This window comes from Phaethon lepturus, unplaced genomic scaffold, assembly GCF_000687285.1.
Source record: "Phaethon lepturus isolate BGI_N335 unplaced genomic scaffold, ASM68728v1 scaffold23952, whole genome shotgun sequence".
NCBI lineage: Eukaryota > Metazoa > Chordata > Aves > Phaethontiformes > Phaethontidae > Phaethon > Phaethon lepturus.
Genome location: NW_010521535.1, coordinates 1 through 24976, shown reverse-complemented (window position 1 = coordinate 24976; position 24976 = coordinate 1). Strand labels below are relative to the sequence as shown.

The window sequence follows — 24976 nt, the reverse complement described above, 5'->3', positions numbered from 1 at the left end:
GATATTATATATATATTATATATGTACGTGGACTAGGAAACCTGAGGGACCTCTCTTAAAAGGTATTGTATTATTGCAAAGATCTTTCAGTTTTGCTGTCCCAACCACTGCGCATAGGGAGTCCACTTGGGCAGGAAGAGCTCAAAACGGTACCAGGTGCTTCGGAAGCGTCTCCTGTTGGGGCCAGCCTCCTGCCAGCCGCCCCGGGTCTGAGGCAGAGCAGAGACTGGCACGCTGCCTGTGCAGAAGGGACCGGAGGTCCAGAGTAACGCAGCAAGGAGCAGCAGCCGATCTGAGTGAGGCTGGGAGACAGAGACTGAGCAGGAGGCTGCAGAGCAAGAGAATGGATGATACTATGTATTAAATTGCACATTGTTTTACATACCACTTTATGTGTTTGCATGAGAGGTTTCCTTTTGGTTCTATTTTTTTAAGCTGATTTTAAACCAAAACCATATTGTGTTGCTGTGTTGGCTTTTTTCTTTTTTTCATTATTCCATTTTTCTCTTGTTAATAATGAACTGAATGGGTATAAAACCCAGTTTTTTAACTTATTTTTTAAGCTGGCTCTATTGTAAATACAATCTAGATCTGTGGTGCTTAGTTAGGAAATACTCTGCCGACCACATGAAACAAATGTACTCACTGTCCTGTGTTGCTGTGGAGAACCTGGGATGTTGGGCTGGCCCTGTACCTGTGGGCGCAGGTGAAATGACCCATTTAGCTTGTGGCAGCATGCTGGCTTTCCTTTCTGCATTAGCCACTGGCAGGAAAAGCCCCCGGCTGTGCCTTGGATGGATGCTCACACTTTTCCAAACCAGTAACAGAATTTCAAAACTTCCTCCCGCTCCATGGCAAGTTCCTGGCTCTGCTGCACGCAGGTGCTGGTGGCCCTTCAGGGCCATCCTTTCAGCACAGCAGGGCCCTGCTCTGGGAGCTGCGGCTTGGCAGGCGAACACACGGCTGCCTCACCTGCTTCTGTCTCTGGCACCTCCGCATAAATCCTCTGAAATTGGGCTCTGCTCCCTCTCTCAAGGTCACCTTAGAAAACCAAATTGGGTGCCCTGTGCTCGCAGGTCTGTGGGGATGGGGGGTGCAGAGCTGCACCTGTCTGCTGCACGCTGGGATTTTTCCAGTGAGGTGACCGTTCGTGCTGAGGCAGTTGGCCCTAAGCTGAGAAATGTCTGTGAGGAGACTTTGGCTTCCACGCTTGAACAGGGCCCCATCATGGGAACAGAGCCGTGTGTGAAGCTGGGGGGAAACTCTCGCAGCCTTTGAGAAGGAGCTGGCAGTCAGAGTACAGGTAGAAGAGGGCTCCCGCCTTACAAAGAACGGGCGCGTGCCGTTTCTCAGACACGGTGCCAAGCACCAGGACAAAGGAGGGCCCATACGAGCAGGTAAGTCTCGGCCCATTCTCCCTCCCCCTGTTGCATAGGGTAAGCGAACGCGCGGGGTGCGGATCCCCTTTCCTGGAGGTAAGGGTTACCGGTGCGTCAGTGGGTGCATGGCGCGCACGGACCACGGTTTTCAGTGTGAAGAACAACTGCTCTAAGGCTGTACGCGTACTGGCTGGCGAGGAGCTGTCTTTACTCGTCCTGCGTCACGAGGAGCCCCACGGGGACCGAGCAGCTCCCTGGGACAGAAAGCAGCGCTGCAGGAGACGCAGCCGCTAATACAGTGGAGGGTAGGAAGGATTCTGCTGTCAGTGGGACCAACCCTAAAGGAGCAAACTTTGGCAATGGATTCCTGCTTGGCATCTAGCCCTGTGCCCCTGCTCCAGCTGCTATAAATGTTGGTCCCTGGAGAAGTGGAGTAAGTGAAACAAAAGTCCTTAAGATGCTAGTCACATTGTTCCTGTCTTTTTTTTTCTTCCTTTTTTTATGCTAATAGCCTGTCTCCCTCTTATAAAGTCACATGGAGAAAAAGATGATGTACTCCATGGCATAGCTGACAGTATCGAATCGATCATGACAACACTAGTTGGTTACCAGTGTTTCTTCCAAGGAGACATATATTTTTAATAAACAGAGAGTTGCAAAGAACTCTGTCTTTGAGACCTTCTTGTAGAGTCCTTCATTGTGTGCCAGATCTGTTTTTTGGTGCTGTTCTTAGCAACTATTGGTATGGTCTCTGCATGGTAATCTTAAGTGTTGCTGGTGGTTTAAAAAAAAAAAAAAGAAGTTGCTTTTTTAGTATAAGGTTGTCACTGAGCACTTGCCTAAAAGAAAAAGGAAGTGGGCTTATTTACAGCCATAACCAGGCCACTGAAAAGCTCTTTTGGTTGGGTTGCTGCAATACAGATTGACTCTGCTGTGATGACTTGACACCATAAATGTATTTTGGGTCATGGCTTGAATTGTGGGGAGTTTGCTTTACAAATGCAGATCAAATAATATGCCCTACGGAAGAAGAAAGAAGTTGTTGACTTTTTCTAGTACCTTAATTTAAGTGCAGAGAACAGGAGTGCTCACTGGAAGACAAATGTGGTTAACAGGGTATCATTATACATTCCTGCCTGCATCTGCTTTGTCATTTAGCTGAGCTAATTGAAAGGTGAGAGGGGTTTGTTTTTTAAGTCTTGAATGTCATCTTTTCCTTTCAAACTGCACACAAGAAAAGTAAGGTGAGATTTCAAGGGAAGAGGGGTGTTGTACCAGGCATGGGCATACAGTTTGCAGGCAGTTCACAGTTTATGAAGCTCATTGGACAAACAAAACACAGTTTAGAAACTCCTTTAACTGACCAGGTCAACAGTCTTGTGGTGGTGGTTGTCAAAACACTGGAAGATTAAAGTTTCAAACTGTTTCCTTACATAGTGACAGATCTGGAATGACAAAGTTGTTGATGTAAAGCATCACAGGAACATCGCCTGTTAATGGCTGCCACGGTAGCTGCCAGGCTTCTCTGTCAGGTCTGCAGACTTCGTTCCAGTAACTCTGCAGATCCACACACTGGCAGCTCAGAGACTCCTCCCTAGACAATCCATGATGATCCTGAGCTGATGTGTCATCTTGGTCTGCTCCAATAGTGAAACATTAAGGTTCCAGTGGTGAGAGGAACGTGGGGTTACATTCTCAAATAAATCATGCTGTCTCTCACTGTAAGGTGGAGACAACCACTGGAAGAGTAAACCACATGCTAAGAGAATGAGGCCAGCATGAAGGGAAAGAATTTGCTCTTTTGAAGCTTTTTAACAAGCTATTCTTCTGTCTGAGGACAAACCGCTCTGCAAAGTCCTTCTGGACTATACAACAGCAGAGCACTGTCCTGTGAATGGTTCTGTCTTGCTGTGAAATGTGTGTGGGGGGGGTCTTTTCTCTCCCAAGATGTCCTACTACAGCTGCCTGCAACAGGCATGAAACTAAATCTGCCCTAAGACACTTCTAGAAAATTAGACCATAAGCTGCTTGTACTTTAGAGAAACATGTCTATGCTTCTGACTGCAGCTCTGGTTAATTACCTCTCTTGGCCCTTGTTAATCAGAGGAGCACAGGATCTGTGAGGCTACTGGAAGGGGGAGTTTAAAGGAATTTAGTAATAGTTTTCTCAAAAAATTTTTCTTCCTGTTGGGGCCTGAGATGCAGGCACCTGGACAGCTGGCTTAGGTACAGCTTTCCTTGCTAATGATGCTTGGCAGGATAAACTTCAAGGACTGCTATTCTCTGCTTTCCTCGAGCTGTCACAGTGGGATTCACGGCACTGTAAGCCTCTGCTGTGAAGCAAGTGAAGTTATCATCACGTTAAAGGTGTCTCTTTCCTTGAAGAATCCTTAGCTGCCCCCTGACCTTTAGTGTTCATTTATACCCCTTGCCTCCTTGTTGTTTGACTTTAGGTTTTTTTAACCCTAAGGAAGAACGTTAATTTTTTTGGATCAGTCAGCGCAGCATTGGCTAATGGTGCAAGCACACAGGAGCACTGCGGCACGAGCAATACTTTGTTGGGGCCACGCTTGGCTCACCACAGGGGTGATGGTCGTATTTCCTCCCTTAGTTCCAGTGCACTACTTGACAAAAGCTTCTGCCTGATCCTCTAATGAGCTTCAGCCCACTTCCACTTACCTTGATTTCTGGTTACTGTGATCACTTCAGTTGTAACTGCTAGCAGCCAGACCAACCCCTCTTCCTTCCTGCCTCTCCAGAATGCTCAATGCAGCCATGGCATTAACAACAGCAAAGCTTTTCTCACACTGTGTGGTGGGAGGCTAGCTTGAGGTGCGCCACAAGTGGAAACCTACTGGAGAGCCAGTGCTCCTACTGCAGGTGCCTCTGGGTGAGAGGTGGCAGAAGGGGCTCCAGGGCTCAGCAGCTATGGCTCTATCTTCTCTGCCCTGCCCTGCTCCCAGACTCTTCTCAGCAAGGACTTACTTTTCCTGGGCAGGTTCCCTGCAGCTACATTCCTAGGGGCTCGGTGGTGAAAATACCCTCTCCCTGGACCCATTCTCCAAGTCACGTTGCATTTCCCTTGTACCTCTAGACTGTTGCTGCTCCCTAAACAGTTACAAAATTATCAGATTAGGAAAAAAGACAGGGCATAAAATACAGGCTGGGGAAAGGGAAATTTGTGAACTACTGCCCTAGAGGATACATTTGTGTTCTCAGAAGCAAGGAGGAACTCCGCAGCTACAGAGCAAGTGTCTGGTACACCCTGTAGCTTCCACAATGATGTGTAAATCAGAAACTACTGCTGCAATGCCACCCTCTGGAGCAGTCTGTTAACATCTCGGGATGAGCACCCAGACTCTAAGCTGAAACACTGATGCAACAAAACAGTGATCAATAAAAAGAGAAGACTGGGGGAGGAATGAGCAGCACTGATTTTTTTTTTTTTTTCTGGGTCCACTGTTGTTGGCTTAAAAAGATTTATATCCCACAGTCATCCTAGCTGGGCTACTGAACTATAAAGCAACATTTAGCCTAGTAAAATAAACATTGGACCAGCCTGCATCTACACTAACAAATTCAGTGCACAAACACCTGCAAAGCAGAGTGATTGCACACAAACTGCCTATTGGGTCACTGGAAATCCAGCTAATTAAGGTCTGATTCAACTAGGAGAGGAATTCTTGTACTACTTAAAACCTATGATAAATACTAACCCTGGAATACAATGTACAATGCAAAAATGTGCAGAGAAAAGGTAAGAAATACTACCAGCAGAGTCTGGAACTGATCTGATCTGGACTCCTTAGTAAAGTCTGTAGCATAAAAGAAATAAAACCGAGCATCTCCAAGGAAAAAATTCAAACAATTCTGGCTGTAGGCAAAAAAACATTTAATGCTTGCTGCATTCTATGGCTGTATGTAATTACCTGCTACATGTACTGGGCAAACATGACCTTCTCATTTAGTAGTGTGACACCTTTACCTGTTTATGAGTTTGTGCAAGTCAGAACGGAGAACAATAATTAAAGCTGGCCCAGCAGGCACCAAGGAGATACTACAGGCAGCAATGGACACCTTTGACTCTATGGCATCATTTACAGTCCCTGCATTAATGTGATGCAGCATACATCTCCAAAACTGTGACTGCAAAAGAATTGTTTGTGGCATTTGAGGCCTGGCTTTGTATGGGTTCAAAGGTGTTTCTTAGTTAAACAGACAGCACATTGTGCATTAAAGATCTGAAAGCGGCGGCTCAAAGAGATCCGAATTAGGCTTGGTGAACTGAGCACACTAGGTAGAGAATTTACTCGAAACAGATTCATCCTCCTATGTGTCTCTCACAGGAGCCATCTGCATCAGGCAGCCTGGGTGATTTGCCTGGTACCACAAATGGAATGCCACTGAAGTTCCAAGGAAGTGGCTTCCACTGCTTATACTACCTCAACCTGAATAATAAAGGCCCTGTGGAAAAGGCCTTTATTATTCTTTAAAAAACCTCAGGAATAAGAACACGTCCATAACCCCCAGTTGAACATAATTATTTTTGCTTTCATCTTTGCATCCTGCGTGACTATTTCCACAATGGTACCTTCCTTTGAAGGAACCAATACATGGTTCTATCTAGTTGAGCCTGCAGAGCAACAAGACACTTCACAAGAAACTCTTTAGCAGGGGCACAGCTCAGGCAGCACCGCTCTCAGCTACAGCATCCAGTATCTTGCTATCAATCACAGGCACCGGATCCTATAAACTTCCCAGGACCCCCCTGGTTGCCACCTTCAATGTAATTCACTCCCTTGGGGAGTCCCATTCTCACACTGTCATTCAGAAGCTGATTCTAACCTGCGCAGTACTGCAAAGCACCTAGTACAATATGTTCCTGCTTAACGTTGCTGTAAATGCCATACTGACTGACGTGGCTGCATGGACCTGCCTTCAGGAAATGACCCTGTGTCCAGATGGACGACAGACATGAGGATGTGGCAGCTATGCTCAGGGCTGGTTTCTAGCTTCAGCCGTAGGACACAAAGTGGTGCTTGGTGCACACAAAAAGCAGAAATCACTAACGTTTGGTTTACTCAGACTATGAAAAGAAGACAGACGTGGAGCATTGATAGTGACTGCAATGCAGATGACTTTTTTTAGTTACTTCTTGGCCCTGACCGCTGCACTAAGCACACTACTATGATCTTCTTCCAGAGCATGTCAGGCTTTCCGAATGGACTATGACTAACACAGCTTCTTCCTTTCAATAGCCACTGTTCTGCTGTTAGTGGCCCTGTCCTCTGTCTGAATCAGCTTTAATGATCTGGTTCTAAGTAAAAGATTTTTAAATTTTAAAAACAAAATTCAGTAAGTCTTAATTTCAAAGCAGATGACCTTGTAGCTGAAAGATACTGCTGTCCATCAGCCCTGCCTTCTGTGTAATGTTTGTAAAGAATAAGCAGCAAAGCCCTTTTAGCTCTCTAGTGAGCAAACCAGAGGACCTGAAATGACTGCTACAGTGTTCCTCAGGGTGCTTGAATATCCTCTTAAAATACAGCAAAAGAATCCACTTAGAGGATGTATGTCCAGTTATAGATCATGCAAATATATATGTGGTCTATCCCACAAAAGACACAATAGACCATCTTTGTTTTGACCTGCCTTGTACCTGCTTGCCATAGTGCAGCAGTCCGAATTGAAAAGCGATCAGTATGCATCTACCAGCTACAGTATCTACCTCATCTTCTAAGTAGGCAACTGATAGCCTGAATCCATGCTTTTTGCTCACGCATCCTATTAACCTTTTTAAAAAAAAACAAAACCAAAACCAAACTCCTATATTCAGCATATCTAGACTCTGCTAGAACCCACAGTACCAGTCCCCAAGCAAGGGGAGTGCACTGTTGCTCCCTCCCACTCCAGTCACCTTCATTTCCTTCCAGGAGAAGGGCTGCACACATTGGAAGATGACAGCCTTGCGCTCATATGCAGGTAGAATGCAACCACAATTTGTCCCCCGGAGTCAGGACACCAGGAGGTGTCATGGAACACATCTGTGCTACAGTACAGAAGACAACACTCAGGCTGTGGTTTTTTTTCTGACTTCTGAACCTACTGGTGAAACAGCAACAGCTGTACAGAACTATTTATGTTTCTTAACCCCACTCCACCTCTCCCCACTCCTCACTATCCCCACTGAATTTCATGTGGGAGATACCTCTTCAATGCAGCTGCAGTTACTGGTGGTTAACTGATCCATCCATTTACCATCCTGTGTTCCTGTGCGGATTCGGAGGGATTTCATGCTGATCCGTGACTGGTGTGTTACTGTTAGTAGTTGTTGTAGGAGAAGAGTCAGAGATCACTCAGACAGATCTGATCTAGTAGTTAGTTTATTGAATTCTAATCAGTAAATTTAGGTATGTAAAATATTTAATAAGTACAGATGGATTGACGGTCAATACTATTTGCTACACTTAAAGTTAGTATGGGATACAAAGATTATTGCTCAAGCTTAGTATATGTATCTTAAAAGTTACATGCATGCAAAAATGTCACTTACCAACTGATCAATGTCTGCTGTCAGGGAAGGGATCTCTCAGCCTCGAGGGGTGACCTCGAGAGGTGTCCCTACTCAAGGGGAGATTGCCATCGTGCAGCCAGCTGCTATGCAGGGAGAGCTCAACGGACGCTGATGGCTGCAGATATTTATAGCGTAAAGTGGTTGACTCGTAGTCAGATTTTCTGCTGTGTTAATGCAGTTTTGGCCATTTACCAGCCTAGTCTCCAGCCAAACCGTTTTGGGGGGTTTGGTGCTGAGTTCTCATGGATAGCCTTGGACAATAGGATTAACTTTGGTTAGGCCTACTTGCTGAGCATCTGCCTGGACTAAAGTTCAGTTAGTTCAAACAGGAGGAGTGCATCTGTCACAGTAGTCTAAGAACAGCAGTACCTAGTCAAAGCTTTATTTTTTTGTGTGAGCTAAATAGCACCTGCTCTTTTTTATTCTAACTGAATTGTGAAACTGGCAAAGAGCTCTGAATTCTTCTCCATACTGAAATGGACTGAAAACTAAACAATCTGACAAATATTTATGTGGCAAGGCAGCTATGACATCCAGAGGAGATGCCTAATCTTGGAGTACTTTTATTGTTCTCATTGCCACTTACTACTAAAATCGAGTATTTAAACCAACCTGTTACACAACAGCAGATGCAGCTGATGAAAAAGTTAAATATTTCTAACTGTTATATAGCTCCAGAGAATGAAAATTATTCCCTAGAGGAAAACAATTACATTTATTCAATAAATGCTTCCTAAAAAGTACATAACTTAATTGACAACAAGGAGGAGATCCTGGTTTCTTTTCCACTGTTCCCATGACCCCATGCCTTCGCAGAACTAATAGCCTCTTTCACTCAGCAGAACAGTTCCAAGAGAGACTGCTGTACTCCTTTTTTGCAGTTGTGGCTGTCATTATTCTTCTTCATTTGGAAGAAACCCTTTTGCTCTGTCCAGTTTGTCCAGAACCTCGCTATAAAGTCCAATCATCTGGAGAATATAAGCACCGTAGTTGTCAACAAGGTTGGATAAAGTTGTATCATTCAACTAGATAATACAACAAAGTGACAGGAAACAGAAGCAAGGGAAGAAGTGGGAGACTACCACCAGATTCTAAAGCTAAAATTTCAGATTGATTTTGGCATGGATTTAAATAAAGTGTTTTAAGAAAAAAATAGTTAAATCAGTGCAACCTAACAAAGCTGGTTTTATTTATACTGACACAAAGCATAGTTTATCACCAAGTCTTATGTCAGTGAATAAACCTATTCACAGAATTACAGAATTGTTGAGGTTGGAAGGGAGTGGTCTCAATTCTTATTGTCTTAACTGATGTACTTGAAATAGTATAAAAGCTGCAACCAGCTCTTGATTGCCCAGCTCGTGCGTAAGAGAATGAACAATGGCTGCATACACCAACCAGGATGCAGCATTCTGTTGCCATCAAGGTAGGAGCACCAGCCAAAAACTGTAGAGAGAAGCTTACTTGTGACAGAGTATGAAAAAGTGTCGCTGCTTTCTACAGAGGTACTAGCCCTGAAATTTCTCCCTCACAGGAACTGGCTAAGCTACACCTGAAAAGATGAGCTTTAACAATTTTATTCAGATCAGCTTAAACCCTATTTATAAGACATTAGATTATACTAGAAACCAAGCTCGAAACTATTCATACAACAGCATTTCAGTAAACTGGTACAGCACCTTGACTTTCATGGAAGCAGGCAAGGTACAAGGGTTCTCCCATGGCCACAGAGTCAGAAGTTTATTTCCAGTTATCCATTTACACACCACTTCCAGTAAAAGGACACTACATTACTCTTTCTATTGTCTATCAAAACTTTTCTGGCCTCACTTTGAAAAAATGTTTTAACATCAAGCTCCCCCAAAATATTTAGGTACTATTTTTCTCCAGAAACTCTTTAAAGATCATCTGTAGTGGTTTCGTCACCCAGATCCGTATCTCAAATTCAGGCCAGACATCCAATCCCACATCCTCAAATCCACCTGCTTACACTTACATGGCCTTCATAGCTTTTCTTCAGTGATCCTAAGTGATTGAGGAAACGCATTCCTAACCCACACCACCGCTCAGCTTCCTTATATTTACAAACGGTATACTGAAATATTCCTGTATTCCAGGCTCTTGTCATCAACCAAAGGACCTCTATCTCTGGGTAAGCATCCTGGAGTAGCAAACAAAAAGCAGCAGCTCATCAGAAAATAGACTCTTCACTTTAAACCTGACAAGTCAAGAGTGCATTAGAGTTTAGCTTTAGAGTGGGAACAGTTACTTGTTTTTTCTCTCCTAAACAAAGGGCAATTCCTTCAGAGCCATCCTGTACTTCACAGTTCATCTGCACTACTGTCAGACAGCTTGATTCCAACACGGGTAAGTCATGGTGCAATTACCTATTGGTAGGTCAGAAAATACAATTCTGTGGGACTGGGAACAGTGCTAGATGGAAGTACGCTTTCCAGTAGCCTATCTGCAGACAGGCTGAACTTGCTGCCATGGTACTTTCCAGTTTAACCAAACAGTACTGAATAGCAGGACATCGCTGCTCACTACAGATCAGAAGCAGCAGTTCTTATGTCTTCAGAGCTTCTCTATGCACTGTGGCAATGGCTTTCCAGAGTGAAAGCGGCCCTTATAACTGCCAAACACAAGCCAGAGTACCCAAAAATACTTTGAACCCAGTAGGGAACTGATCCAGTTGGGGAAGGGAAGAACAAGCATTTATTTATCTGCCATGCAAATCCTTAAGGGGAGGCTGGAAGGACCTTCTTTTCCCTTGTTGGTAGATAATTCTCATCCTAAGCAAGAGTGTCCAGAGTGAATTTCTGAAGTGCAGCATCCATTTCTGAATAGAAGGTATAAATCATGAGTGGTGTACCAGCTTTCTAACTGGTAATGTACTGATGTGATGCCCCAATGTCTTTGTCCTAGCATGGTACTAATTAGTACCTGCTGCCATGAGCAAGACTGCAAAAGAAGGCCTTCCAGTACTGTGAAATTTTGCTGTTATGAGTATCAGTCCACAATAACATCTCATTCGTATCCCTCAACAAGAACATTATCAGTTATAGATGAGAACTTTAGTGAAAGGCAGGCATGAATGTGGACACATTCTTTTTTGGAGAAGTCAGGAACAGCGTATCTTTACACCACTTTTATAAAAGAAGAGACGTTCAAACCTAACAAAAGAAACAGCCATGCAATGGAATGAAACTATGAAACATAGTAACGGTTTCATTAGCCCAGAACAGGAATACTCCTTAACTGATTTTTACCTATGAAATTCTAAGTAGAAGCATCTGACTTCCTCAGTACAGCTGCCTTCACTGAAGCATTATGCTTCCAGCCTGAAATGAGCAGCAGAAATGCTTACTGATATATTTTACTCTCCATATACCTGGCCTCACAGAAACAAGGCATGTGGTGCCACAAGTACTGACAGCACAGGAATCTAGTTCTAGGTCATTTGGTAAAAACAGTAACATAGTAAGTTCCCAAATACATTTAACAAAACAGAGCTGAGAAAAAAGCAAGACTAGTATCCAAATTTTACCCAGCTTTAAACTGACCTGGAAAAGTAATCTGCATTTACTTTAGAAAAACATATTCAGTGCAAGACTGTAGAAACCAAGAGGAGGAAAGATGGATGTTGTAGCTGAAGATGTTTCTAAAATAGGCACTGAAAACTTGGCCTTAAATGTCTCTAAAAAAACCCTTACAAAATCCAGAGAAATTCGTAATTCAGTCACAAATGCCCAAGAGGCAATTATTTTGAGGTAATTTCAGTGTATCTTTTACTGAAGAAGTCTTAGCCACTCCACATATAACACTGTATAATGTTCAGTCTACTAATTACTCTCAGTCTGATGAGAATTTTTTTAAAATGTGCTCAGGATCATCTCCCAGTCTCATGTTTTCCTGTTCAACTTACTGTGCTGCTGACTACACTCAGAGCATCTTCAAAGTAGTCCCACACCTCCTGCAGTACACAGGCATCCAAGTCTGTTAATCCAGTCGGCAAAGAAAGATCAATCAAACTATGTAAGCATTTGCTGAGAATTGAAACAGAGCAAAAGAGGAAACATTAAATACCACACGCACAAGCAGCAACTTTTTAGTATCAGCAGCACACTAACTTACGTCTCTATGATTGTCAGACAGACATGTCCACCTTGGTACTTACTACACTCACATTCTTGTAGCGGAAACATGCATTTCCTAGTATCAGATCTCATTCATACAAACTATGCAAAAAGAGAGCCCAGAGCAGCAAGTACTTCATTATTTTCATCGCTGGGCTCTAAAGTAACACAGAAGACATAATATTTTCTATGGTGCTACACATGACAATGAGGAACAAGTACCTTTTTTAATTTCACCAACAAGAACTAAGTAGTCAGCATCCTCAGAAAATCAGTAACAAATACATGGTTTCTGAAAAAAAGGTCTGTCTTTCTCAGTGTGAAGTGACAAAGGCAATATTAACAGCTGCCTTTTGCCCAGTGGTTACTGCAAGGAACTTAGAAAGGAGGGTAAAAATCCTTTATGGGATACAAGTGAGAGAAGAACACACACCAGGATGCTTTTCAGATTCCATAAGGTAGAGCTGTTAGAGAGCCAGTTACCCAGCAAAATAAATCACATATGTACTATGGCATCATATCATGAACTTACAACTCACAGCTTTCTTCGGAGACCTTAATTTATCTTCACTTCATTGTCTTTGAAATACCTAGTTCACTACTGCAGGGTAGCATTTGAAATAAACACCTCTGTCACAAGAAATGGGCAGAGACCTCTTCTGGATCCAATTTTCATTTTCCTTCCTCAATACATTCATTTATTGGAAATATGACAGTTTCAGAAAATATGCCAAGTAAACAAATTGCAATTAATACATCTATTAGACGGTCATACTTGAGAGATACAGTGGTTGGCCAGCAAGAAGTGGAACCTTGCACATAAGCTAAAATCCACTCTTGTCAAATTGCAGGCTTTATTCCCTGTCAGCATTTCCAGTCACAGGCTCATGGCAAAGCTATGTAATAACACTAACCTAAATTTCACAGCATCAACGACAGTCTGCTTTCTGTAAAGGTTTAGTGCACTCTTGAGAGCTTTCTTACACAGTACAGGATACCGAGCTGGAGATTCCATCGCTAATGCTTAAAAGCAAAAGAAAATAGAAAATAGAGGAGAAGAAGAAGAAATAAATGACTGAAGCCAGACTTTAATCTCATTGGTCACTAAAATAAACTACCACATGTTGTGAGATCCCTTGTGATAAACAACTGAAAAGAGATTTGCTTAATGCCTGGGCTGGTCAGAAGCCAGTGCTTCTCTACTACTTTCTTAGTGTGCACATCATCAGTGAGGACTACAAGGCAGAAGCACAGTAGATTTCATAATTTACAAGTACTCTTACTGCTGTTTACTTCTGGTGCAGTAACCCAAAAATATGGGGGGGAGGGGGTGTGTCTAAAGTAGGAAGTATTATTTTGTTTGTCTCCTTGAACATGACAATTTGGATGGAAAAAATTAGCAGGATGTCAGTAAGGTGTTTCCAAGCCCAAATGTGTATTCCCTCAAGACAAGGGAGATAAAGTAGGTGTTCATTCAACCCTTCAGAATACCCTCCAAAGATTTGCCACAGTAATTCTAAATTTTACTCATCTTCTTTGCATCCTACTCTAGATTCTCAAGGAGGCATGACTAGAACTTTGTGATGAAAGTATGGTACAGTATAGAGAAGTGCCATTTACAAATTAACTAGACTAACTTTAAGTTGAAACTGCATATCTATCCAAAGTCCACGTCCCCAAACTTCTGTACTGGGGCATGAATCAGTCAGGGTCATTCTCCGGCCTTGGCCAGCCTGGAGCTTGTTAAAGTTTATCTGAATAATCTTTTCCAGACTCACAACCTATACAAATGTCTCAGGGTCTAGAAATAGAAGATTGTCACAAATTTCTGGTTCATCCACAGTATACAGTACTTCAGTATTTCAAAATACAGATCTCCTAATATAGCTGAGATCCTAAGCATCTTTGCTTCAGGACAAAATGTATATGGTTAGACCTACTTTCTGCATGCTGCACAATACAAGATAATCCTGGTCACCCCAAATGAACACGACAGAGCAACAAAAGCTGTTTTTCATGACTTGAAGAACTATGAAAGCACAAATGCAGTCCTTACATGCAATGATTTCTAGCGTCTTGACCTCTATTTGTGGTTGCTCCCATACTGACTCCATCAGGTTGGGGAGTGTTGGATCATTCAGTTTGGATCTTGCCTCAAATTCATAAAGCAGCAACAACATGTCTGTTGGGTCTTTAGCAAAATCTCCTACAGAAGAGACAAGATTGTCTGTATGTAATGATTAATTCTCTTAAAGCCATATGGTATACCATATAGGTATAAATTTTGCCACATGGTATACCATAAGGCATAAATTTTGCTTCCAACAGGCAGGAAAACAATTAAGGTACTCAGATTTAACACTAGAGAAAGTGGAACTCTGAAGCAGTCTTGGACAGAAGCCTCAGATGTCCAAACCACAACCCCATCAACCACCATGCCTCCCCCACAAAAAAAAACCTGGATTGGCTAAATTCATGCAGCCCTCCTAGGCAAGGTAATAGCTACTAGGGAAGCCATTTTCACACACGGGTAAAAGAGGTAACAGAAGGCCACCAGCTCAGAAGGTCAGCTTATGAAAGAAGTTAGCATCAGCTTCAAATTTTTCGATAGGACTTGTCCCCTTTCTGGTAGGAAAAGCCCTCAGGAAATCCTTAAACACAGAAGAAGGGTGGAAGAACAGTACAACTGCTAGCAAGATGTAAACCTGATACAAACACCAAACAATCCTTTACTGAACTATCACAGAGACCTTTGGTTTTACATCTAAAAGACATTCTCAGCTTCCTCCAGGGCAACAGACTTGCCCACACATTAGCCAAGGTCTAGTGAAGAAGTGAAGGAAGCACCAGGATACCATTCCACAAACCTCTGCAGGAGAAACTCCAATATGTCCCCATCCTGAGATAATCAACCCCTTCGGATTTTAAGGATGGAAAATTAAAAGGGAAGAAGTCTTCCTGAGTTATGTTGCCTTCAGTGCAAAAGGGCAAAGAGAATCCCAAATCCAGGCCATATAATGAACCTTTCATTCTGAAATTTTAAGGGGGAAACAACCCAGCAAGTAAATTTCTTGACAAAAGTTAAATACTAATGCATCTTACAATGGAAACTCCACAGTGTCCCAAACCTGTAACTGAAAAGAAACTAGACCACAGGCCAAACAAGGAATGCCTAACGGAATTTTGCTACAAATATACTACCAAAAAAGTGAAGCATGCATCCTCTACGCTAACAGTCACTCAGCTCTCACCTGTCAGCTGAAAGCACCCAGTAATATCTGATGTAAATTGACATGGAATAGTCAGGGAACAGAGGATGGGTTTTGGCACTTCAACGTATGGTAGCAGGACTTCTTGTATTCTGAAATGCCTTATATGGGAAGAGGCTAGTAAAACTATTAAAACAGTGCAAAAGTGACTCCACTCTAGAGGAAAAAGCTTGGCGTTTCTTAACATTTAAGACAGAACAGTCAACCCAGCTTCACTCTGAAAGATTGTTCCACACTTCACAGCACCTATACAATAAAAAGCCTACAATGACGTACAAAAAACAGTAGTTGGCTTTGTCAATTGTTTTATCATATTGCCATATATCTGCTTCAACACTCTTCAGCTGAGACAGCAATTCCATATGCCCTATATTTTTCATGAACACAGTGACTAAGTCCAAGAGTTATATATGCTCCAAACTTTGTAGCTTACCTGTGAATTTCAGAACTTTCCATATCTCCTTGCATGCCTCGAGATGTTGAAGGGCCTGAGTTAAAAGCTCCATCTATTTTACAAAATTTAAGAAGTTATTTTTGTCATAGTTTTAAAAGCAAAAGGAATATACATGTCACAACTAAGAGGATCTTTATACCTAACTATAAAATAAATTAAGAATCAGCCTAATTAGTACATAATCTACACCAGTTACTGGGTTTGGGGTTTTTTTTCTCTCTCTTTTTCAAAGACCTCCACATCTCAGACAAAGCCTTTTCACATCAAACATTCCATTGGTCCAGAAAGAACCATATGGGTTCCTATGGGACATGATTTATTTTAGCTCCCAAGCATAAAACAGTGCTATTGAGACTGACAAGCCACTAAATCCCACAACACAAATTGCTGTGCATTGCCCTTCACAAAAGTAAGTTTCTACAACAATCACTGTACAGCAGACTTCCACATTTCCTTTATAACCACTATACATTTTCCTTAATCTTCTTACCACAGTAAGTACAACACCCCAAAAAAGGATGTATGCATTAAAAAAAAAATGGTGAGCTTTATCACAACCATACTGGTAACTACTTTCAGCAATGGCATAATCCTAAAGATGCAGTAATTATTTGCCTGACCAACCAATGTTTAGCAGCAGATGCCTTACATAATATATAAGGTAGATTGAAATTCCTCTAACAGAAGGTACTGCCTTTGCTGATACAAATCTGTTCAAATCCACTGAGGTCGAAAGAAGTAATTTACAGAAATCCAACATTTAAAATTGTCTGGAAAGCACTAGGTGCATCAGTTCTAATTAACTATGAAAGGTTCCCCTGCTTATATTCTCAATATCCTGTTCTGAGTGAAAAAACTAAGACTTCAAAATCAAAATTAAAAAAAAATGCTACACTAATACATACAGAATCGGTTAACAGAGCAATGCCCTACCTGTTGAGAAGGTGTTACTTCTTGTCTCCCCATTTCCAGATCAACTGCAGCTGCCATTAACAGGCATGTCTTCTGAGCAATTAGAACAGCTTTGTCAGAGGGACAAAACTGGGACAACTGACACCAAAAATAGGAAAAGGTAATGAGAATTCTGCCCATATAAAGCAATTCGCCCATGAACAGATGATTGCTAAGTCTCCTCTATGACACTTCCAGTAACCAGTCATGAATAGTATATATTCATATTGCAATTTTACTTGTACAATTACACAGTAAGATTATTTAAATATAAAGTGTAAAGCAGTGTTGGAGTCCCCTCTCTACAAACCACACAAAAGTGATAGTCTTGGTAGAAGTTCTGTATGGAAATTAGGACTCGAGTACTTCACGTTTGTATTAATGATACAGTTTCCAAACATCAGAATCCATTTATTTTGGAAAGTTCTCATTGAAGTCTAAGTTTCTTATGACATTTTTAAGCAACAAAATGTAAAGTATGACAATAATGCTTACATTGGGTTTTACAAGTCAATCTCCTTCTGACAAAAGTGCTCCATCTTCAGAGCATACAAACATGTCTCCAAGGAGACACCTGATACATAGATGTAAATTCTAACACAACAAGACAGATAACAGTATTCCTCAATCAGAGATACTACTAGCAAGAGTACATACCTTGAAAGACAGTAGAAAAAAATCCCTCATCTTTTCAGGGCAGCCCCTGAACTGTACAGCTAAGTTCCAAGCTAACAAAGACATAAAAAATGGAGACTAGAAAAAAATCTTCAACATTATGGGTATGCCCATCTAATCTCTAGTAATAGGCAGTTCACATTCTACAATTCAATGTCTTAATCAAAATATCATCAACAGCTTATGTAACAACAGCAAGAAAAAACATTATTAGTGATTTGTTAAAATAGCTTATTCATGCTTTCAAGTTTTGTCTTAATAATTTCATATTTCATAATATTTCAATATTTCGTAACCAAGTATCCATTCTACCACATACCCTGCCCACAAGAGCATGAACTGAAAGAAGCATTTTCTCATGTTAGTAAACAAAACTAGTATCTGAATAAGAGTGTTGAACAATATTCCCAAGACAAATAAAACAAAAGAAAAAAACGTACATTTTGAAACATTCTCCATTTTACCCCAGCAGGGTCAAGTACATCGCAATTAAACACATAATTCTGATTAGTAAATGGATGAGCCATCTAAAGACAATCAAATGATTTGTGTATGAGAATCTGACCCAATTAAATGTTTACAGATTCTACGGTGACTTTGCAGATTCTAAATTTCCTGTTAATTCATTCCCCAGGATATGTTTTTGTAGTCTTGGAATTGTTTATTCTGTGAGTGAGAATGCTGCCTTGGAAAGGTCACGGTCACCACAGATTCCATTCACACTCATGTTACTGTACCTGACCTCTGCTGCTTCTCTCCCTCGTTTGCTACTCTTTATTGGACCATGGCTACATTGTGAGGGTATGTGCAAAAGCTCATCACAACAGATGTCTTCTGTTATTGATTTCAACTATTTTCTCCCCTGTATGCTCCAGCAGAAGGAAGAATCTGAAAAATTCCTTCAACCAGTTACCCTATGCTTATATTTTTATTTACAGACAGCAAATGCACTGACTCCTTTACGAAAACAGTGTAACAAAGACTACTAAATGAGGATCCAGATACACGCTACGGATAGTGCTTAGGACAGCTCCATGAGAGCTGCATTTCCCACTAAAAAACACTTTATCTATGATAATGTTTGCTGTTTAGATTTCATATACAGTAGTTCAAGGCAAACTCCAGGACTGTTGATTTAAAGGTTTAATGAAGACAGTCTACCTGGGAGGCAGGGGTAAGGTGCTCATCCTGCACCAATCACACCAGTACACTCATCTGAACTTTGTAATTCTTGTTTTGCCTACATGAGAATATGCATGCTCAGGATCGGCAGTAAGGTTTTTTTATTGCTCTTAGGACCATTTTTTTTTCAGACATTGAGGAAAACTATTATTCTGTTTGCCTGATCTTAAAGTATGCTTCTGTAACAGAGTCTTGGTATTGAAGTGCTAACCAAGACAAAAATGGTGAACTCTAAGCATGGACACATAACAACAATTCCTGTGGTGAAGGAATAATGTATCAGCTATCTCATCAGTCAAATAGACCTTGTGTGAGTATTTGTCTTGATAACTGACTTAAAACATGATTATATGACAGAAAAGGCAGCAGGAACTTTAAGACTAGTTAAGGCAGTGACTGCCAAATGTGACAAGTTTTATAAACCTACTACATCTTTAAACGCTTCTTTCTTCCTTAACGTCTGGCTAAGTGGAGGTGGAGGGGATTCAGTTTAGATTTTGGGAGTGCAACCTACCAACTTTTCTAAACCAGTGAGCTTCAACGATCCTCATGTCCCCTGTAAATTTCTCTTCTGTGAAAGACTCAGCAAGTCTCTTGTGAGCTGCAGAAAATGTGTTGTTCAATACATAAGTAACTCTCTCATAAGTAATTCTCTCTCTCGGAGCAGAATAAAAACATTTGCAAGTCTAATACCTACACTACAAAACAGAGGTTTCCAAAACTCCCATATAATTCCTAATGAAGAGTTATTCTCACAATTTAAATCCAATATGCTTGACCAGAGAGGCTTATAAAAACCATTAACTGGTGCCTCAAACAGCGTTTTAGATAAGATATATAAGGCTGCCAACAAGTACTGTCTCTTCATAGGTTACTGACACGGAAGTCTAATGTAGGGGAGTTTTACTTAAATTTCACAAAAAGTTGAGGGTTTTTTAATTTGGTAACAAGTTTGAGGACTTTCTTCAAGGAACTTTTAATTAATATAATTCTAGTCTTCATTCTCTTCTCCTAGTTGCAGTAAGAATGGCTAGCATAGAAAAAGTTCTACAATCTCATTAACTTTCCTGTCCAAGATAGGGAGAGGGGTAAAATAGATTTAGTGAAAAGAAGTATTTCTTCTGATGAAGAAAAGTCTTCCGTAAAACTCTCGTACCTTTTCCAATGCAAACAAGACAATTCTTTTTCAAAGGACAGCACAACTTAAAAGTGGGAAGCAATTTTGACAAGTCCCTCCCATCTTTCAGCAATTTGCTATTACTCCTTGCAGTTTTCTAAGCCTTCCAAGGTCAAAAAAAATACCATTAGGTTAATTTAAAAAATGCTCCCTTTTAAACAGCTAGAACAGCAAAGATCACCATTGTCATTTAATTAATGCCAGTAGGAAGTTACACTGTTAATTCCGTTTACAAAACCAAACTTCTTCCTTTTGTGGTAGCCCTGCTACTAAAGATACTAACTTTGTTCCTGCCAATGCAGTCAGAGTAGGAGACTGTCACTTGAGGCCACCCAGGCTGTGGCTTGTACCAATTATCTGTTATTTGCATGCATGGCCTGATGGAGGACTAAAGGGAAACTCCCTAGAAGAAACTGCTCCTTTGAGAGAAGGTCCCAAGTACAGGCTTTACTAGAAAGAGTTCTTCCAACACTAGCTTGCAAGCTTTCCAAAGCAAAAACCTGTAGCCCTGAGATCCAACTCCACAGCACTGTCGAATCTCCCGTTTTAATTTTCACTGATTTCAGTGGGAAGTTGGGAACCTAGACTGAAATAAGGAGTCTAAACATTTGGTTGGTATGGACCTAATCATATCACAAAATGTTCACAGATGGAAGAACTACAGAAAATGTAAATAAAACAAAAGCATACCCATGGTCAAGTAAGTCAGCATTGAGTTGATATCTTCATCTCTAGAATGGAGGAAAAATTAAGTTTTAGAAAATGTTTGATTAACTTCTTACAACAGAACACATTATTTATGTTGGAATACAACATCCATACATTATGGATATAATCATTCTTCCCCTGACAAACATCTCAGGCAGTAGAAACTTCTAGCATTTGAAGATGCAGAAGGAGTGTTGAAGACCTGCAAAAAGTTTTATTGATCTGCAGCAGTGAAGGTCGTTGTAGAAGTACAGCAGGAGATTTTCTCAGTTTTGGGGGCTGCAGGTTAAACTTCAAACCCCACTGACACTATGCTATTTTCTTGACAGTCAAAATCCAGCAGTACAGTTCTACTTCTAAGACAACACACCATTTGCGATCTGGCTAGTCTCCAGCAAGGGACGTCCCACTAAAGTTCTCACTCAAAACTTCTGTAAGATATCACATCCTAGCGTCAAAATTAAAGAGGCTGCTTAGCTCACATTCCCCATCAAAAATACCTGGGAGTCTTATGCATTAATAAAAGAGGAAGGTAAAGAGCAAATCTTTAAAGAAAAGGTTATACAAGTAGAAAAGATGTTCCTATAGGATGTCATTAGGTTAAACTGGGAAGTCATCTGTGTGGACTTTTTACTAGCATAAAAACTAATCTCTTGATTACTCTGCAAGAAAATAAGCTCAGCAAGAAAATATTACACCATTTGTACAACATATCCACCATAAGAAAATGGTTTTGCAAACGGACCCACCTTTTCTCTTCATTTTCTGCCATGACCTTTGACAATGTAAGACGAACCAAACATCTAAATATGAGAAAAACAAGCAATGAAGAAACAAGAATTTTTTTCCAACAGTGTACTCTGTCCTAATTTTCCAGAAAGGATCCCACTTTTTTTCCTTATGGTATCAGATAGCCTATGGAACTCACAGAAGAATTCCAAATGTCAAACTGAGAATATGATTATACTATTTCCCACCCTATCACCTTATTTTTATACAACTTTGTTAAATCATGTAGTAGTAAGTAAATAACTGTACTTCAGTAAAGGCTTTTAAGCAAATATTGGAATAAATACATCTGTCTCACAATATTTGTTTTTATAAACAGAATGGAATATTTCAATAAGATACTGCTTCATGAGAGGATGCAAATGAACTGTATTCTCAACAAATATATTGTTGCAATTTCATTAGAGTCACTGTTGGTCGTCTGTTCAAATCACAATGTAATCATAAAATTCAGAGCAACTAATACTATTTGCTTGGGAGAGACTTGGAACATCTGTAGATATTAAGAGTTCAAGCTTGAGGTACATCTGCAGCACCAAAAAGACTGCTAACTAATCCTTCCTCTATTCTGTTTTCCACCTTCCTCAATATAATAAATTCTTTTTGAAAAAGAAACCAGAAGAAATTCTCTTTTCTTGTAAATATATTGAATTCTCACTTTAAAGCTGCAAATAATTGTCGGCAGTCTTGTAAATGTTCAGACAAATACTCCAAAGCTTTGATAGCCACAACTTGTTGTTCATTCTGAAAAGAAATTAAAACACATTTTGTGTAAGCTGCACTACCTCAGTTACCACAAAAAACCAAACCAAAACAAAACAAAAAAACAAAACAAACAAAAAACCCTCAAAGCAACAGCATATTCCAAAAGTCTGTGCAGTCTACTAGCAGGAAGAAGAACAAAGGACTCTGCACAGAAGAGCCCCAGTATCAAAAGAAAACTGTAAGCAGAGATCGTATGATTCCACGCACAAAGAGCCTATGGCAAGAACAGGATCAGTACAGATTGGCAAGGCTTTAATGCCTTACAGTGCTATGAACAAAGCCCTAAAAGGCAACCATAAGCCTCTTCTAATTATGCCAATGTAATCAGCCAGTTCAGACATAACTCACGTCACCAACCAACAGGCAAATAGGAGGGGCAAGTGACTTTTCAGTCTGCCATCACTGACTTACGTGTATTTTATACACAGGTTCCCCCTAGCACCTCAAAGATCAAATCCCAGAGGCAGAAAAAGACGTAACATTTTGCTAAGAAATACACCATGTCATTTCCAGATACCAACATTTATAACTCAGAATCCTTTATTTTCCTGAAGAAATATTAAAAAATACAATGTCTTTATATGTGAAATCAATTTCTACTTTGCATTACGCAACACATTTGAGTGAGATCTTGGTCACAGAAACATGAAATACTTAGAAATGCATGAAATACATAGAAATATTAAAAGTAGGACAGGTTACAGAGGTTACAGCTGAGCTACTTACATCAATAAAGCAAAGTAAAGACAACTTTATCTGCTCTACCTCTAAAGCAATTTGGGCAGCTAAACTCAGGAGGTTAGTGCCTGTATTTTCATCCACTCTTAGCTTGTCTTCATGTTGAGATAGCTTTTCTGTTAGCTTCCCCATTTCAATAACTGCTTCTACAGCTGAAAAATACATAGGGAAAAGTTATTTTTTTATAGAAGCAATTGGAAGGTGGAAAATTCTATTGTTTTAAAGAGGCTTTAGAAGCAATTTATGAAAGGCTATACTTTTTTTTCTAATATGAAAAACCAAGACAAGAAAACTTGACCATACCACCACTTCTCCACAATTATGCATTTCCTCCTAGAGAGGTGCCAAAACACTTTCCAAGCTACTAATCTAAGGAAACAAGGATGCCATACAAATGAAACTCTCTCACATCTTTAATTTTGTTCTGCTAAATAACTGTCACCGAAGACAGAAGACTTTTTCTAATACATTGTCTGGGCGTGATTCCAAGCTCCTACACCTTGGCTTATGCTAAGGGTGCTGCTGCTTTTATGTTCACACTGTGCTGTAGTTCCCACTCTACATTATGTGAACAAATTATGTTGTCATTAAAAAGATGTATAGAGAACAATTAATTGGCACAGAACTCATCAGAAAATAAGCTCTGCATGTTACTCTGTATTCTAAGTAAGTATAGACCGTATTTCTCAATTTTCATTACTTGAGCTAAGATCTTTATTAAAATATTAAATTGCAGAACTCATTACAAAGAAAAAAGAGTCTACAGAGATGTATCATTCTGTAAGTCATCTCAGTAAGTCATGTATTTTGTGGTAACTTCAGACTTTACTTGTCCAGAGAAATTAAGAGCAGCAATAATATTTCCGTTAAGGTTCATTTAGCTCAGTATCCTTTTTATATTGTATATGCATACAAAAGAATATTAAAAACACTAAGTATATAATCATTCTCACCATAGCTTCTGCCCATGAGATTAGAGACTTCCTAGCCAGAGGCTCCCTCCAGACAATAGCAGATATGGCAACAGACTCCACATCTTACATATTGTGTGCAAAAAGCATCCCACTCTGACAGTTTAAATCTACAGCTTGACAGTTTCAATGACTTTATAGACCCTTCTTCTAGCTGCCCTCTGTTGTGTCTCTCAAGATGAACAGTCCAAATCTGCTCAGTATTTTCTAATATATTCAGCACTTCTGCTCCTTGTAGTGGACCCTTTCTCTTTCAAGTTCTACCTTTATCAGTATCTTTCTCCATCACTGCAATCTTATAGACACTGAATTTAGTAAAGATGCTGTTTGGATCACACCTCTCTGCTTCTTTAACTGCCTCTTTAGCCTATTCATAGAAGAGAGTAAAGGAAATCAGTACAATGACAACTTGAAATCAGTAATACAATTTGCAATAGAAGAGACATAAAACGTATACAAAATGTTAGTGTTTACATTGTTGATATTTATATAATTACTCAAGAAGTTTGGTTTAGCAATTTCTTCCCTGGAAAGAAAAGTAAAGTGATGAGAGCAGAGGACGGCACCATAGGGTGACAATGACTCAGGAGAGCAGACTTTGGCCTCTTCAGGGATCTGGTTGGGAGAGCACCATGGGATAAAGCCCTGGAGGGAAGAGGGGCCCAAGAAAGCTGGTTAATATTCAAGGATCACCCCCTCCAAGCTCAGGAGCGATGCATCCCAACAAACAGGAAGTCAGGCAAAAACACCAGGAAGCCTGCATGGATCAACACAGAACTCCTGGACATACTCAAACACAAGAAGGAAGCCTACAGAGAGTGGAAGCAAGGATAGGTAGCCTGGGAGGAATACAAAAAAATTGTCCAAGCAGCCAGGGATCAGGTTTGGAAAGCTAAAGCCCTGATAGAATTAATCAGGCCAGAGATATCAAGGGCAAGAAGAAAAGCTTTTACAGGTACATTGGTGACAAAAGGAAAACTAGGGAAAATGTGGACCCTCTCTGGAAGGAAACAGGAGATCTGATTACCCAGGATATGGAGAAGGCTGAGTTACGCGAAGACTTTTTTGTGTCGGTCTCCACCGTGCTCAAGCACTTCAGCAGTGCTTAAGCCACACCGCCCAAGTCGCAGAACACAAAGGCAAAGTCTGGGAGAATGGTTTAAGACCATCTAAGGAACCGGAAGGTACACAAGTCCATGGGACCTGATGAG

General features: G+C 40.6%; 1 protein-coding gene across 1 annotated transcript; it reads right to left on the bottom strand.

Annotated features, from left to right (window-relative positions):
- Positions 1-8843: 8843 nt before the first annotated feature.
- On the bottom strand, positions 8844-24132 carry LOC104614278 (testis-expressed sequence 11 protein-like; the record flags this gene model as incomplete). The annotated part of the gene is made up of 14 exons (XM_010281563.1): positions 8844-8918; positions 9947-10111; positions 11876-11996; positions 13001-13109; positions 14143-14292; positions 15789-15861; positions 16743-16859; positions 17418-17488; positions 19132-19218; positions 20485-20525; positions 21252-21305; positions 21950-22035; positions 22822-22946; positions 24030-24132. Coding segments are annotated over 14 exons (1377 nt in total), but the record flags the coding sequence as incomplete, so codon positions are not given.
- Between the last annotated feature and the right edge of the window lie 844 nt (positions 24133-24976).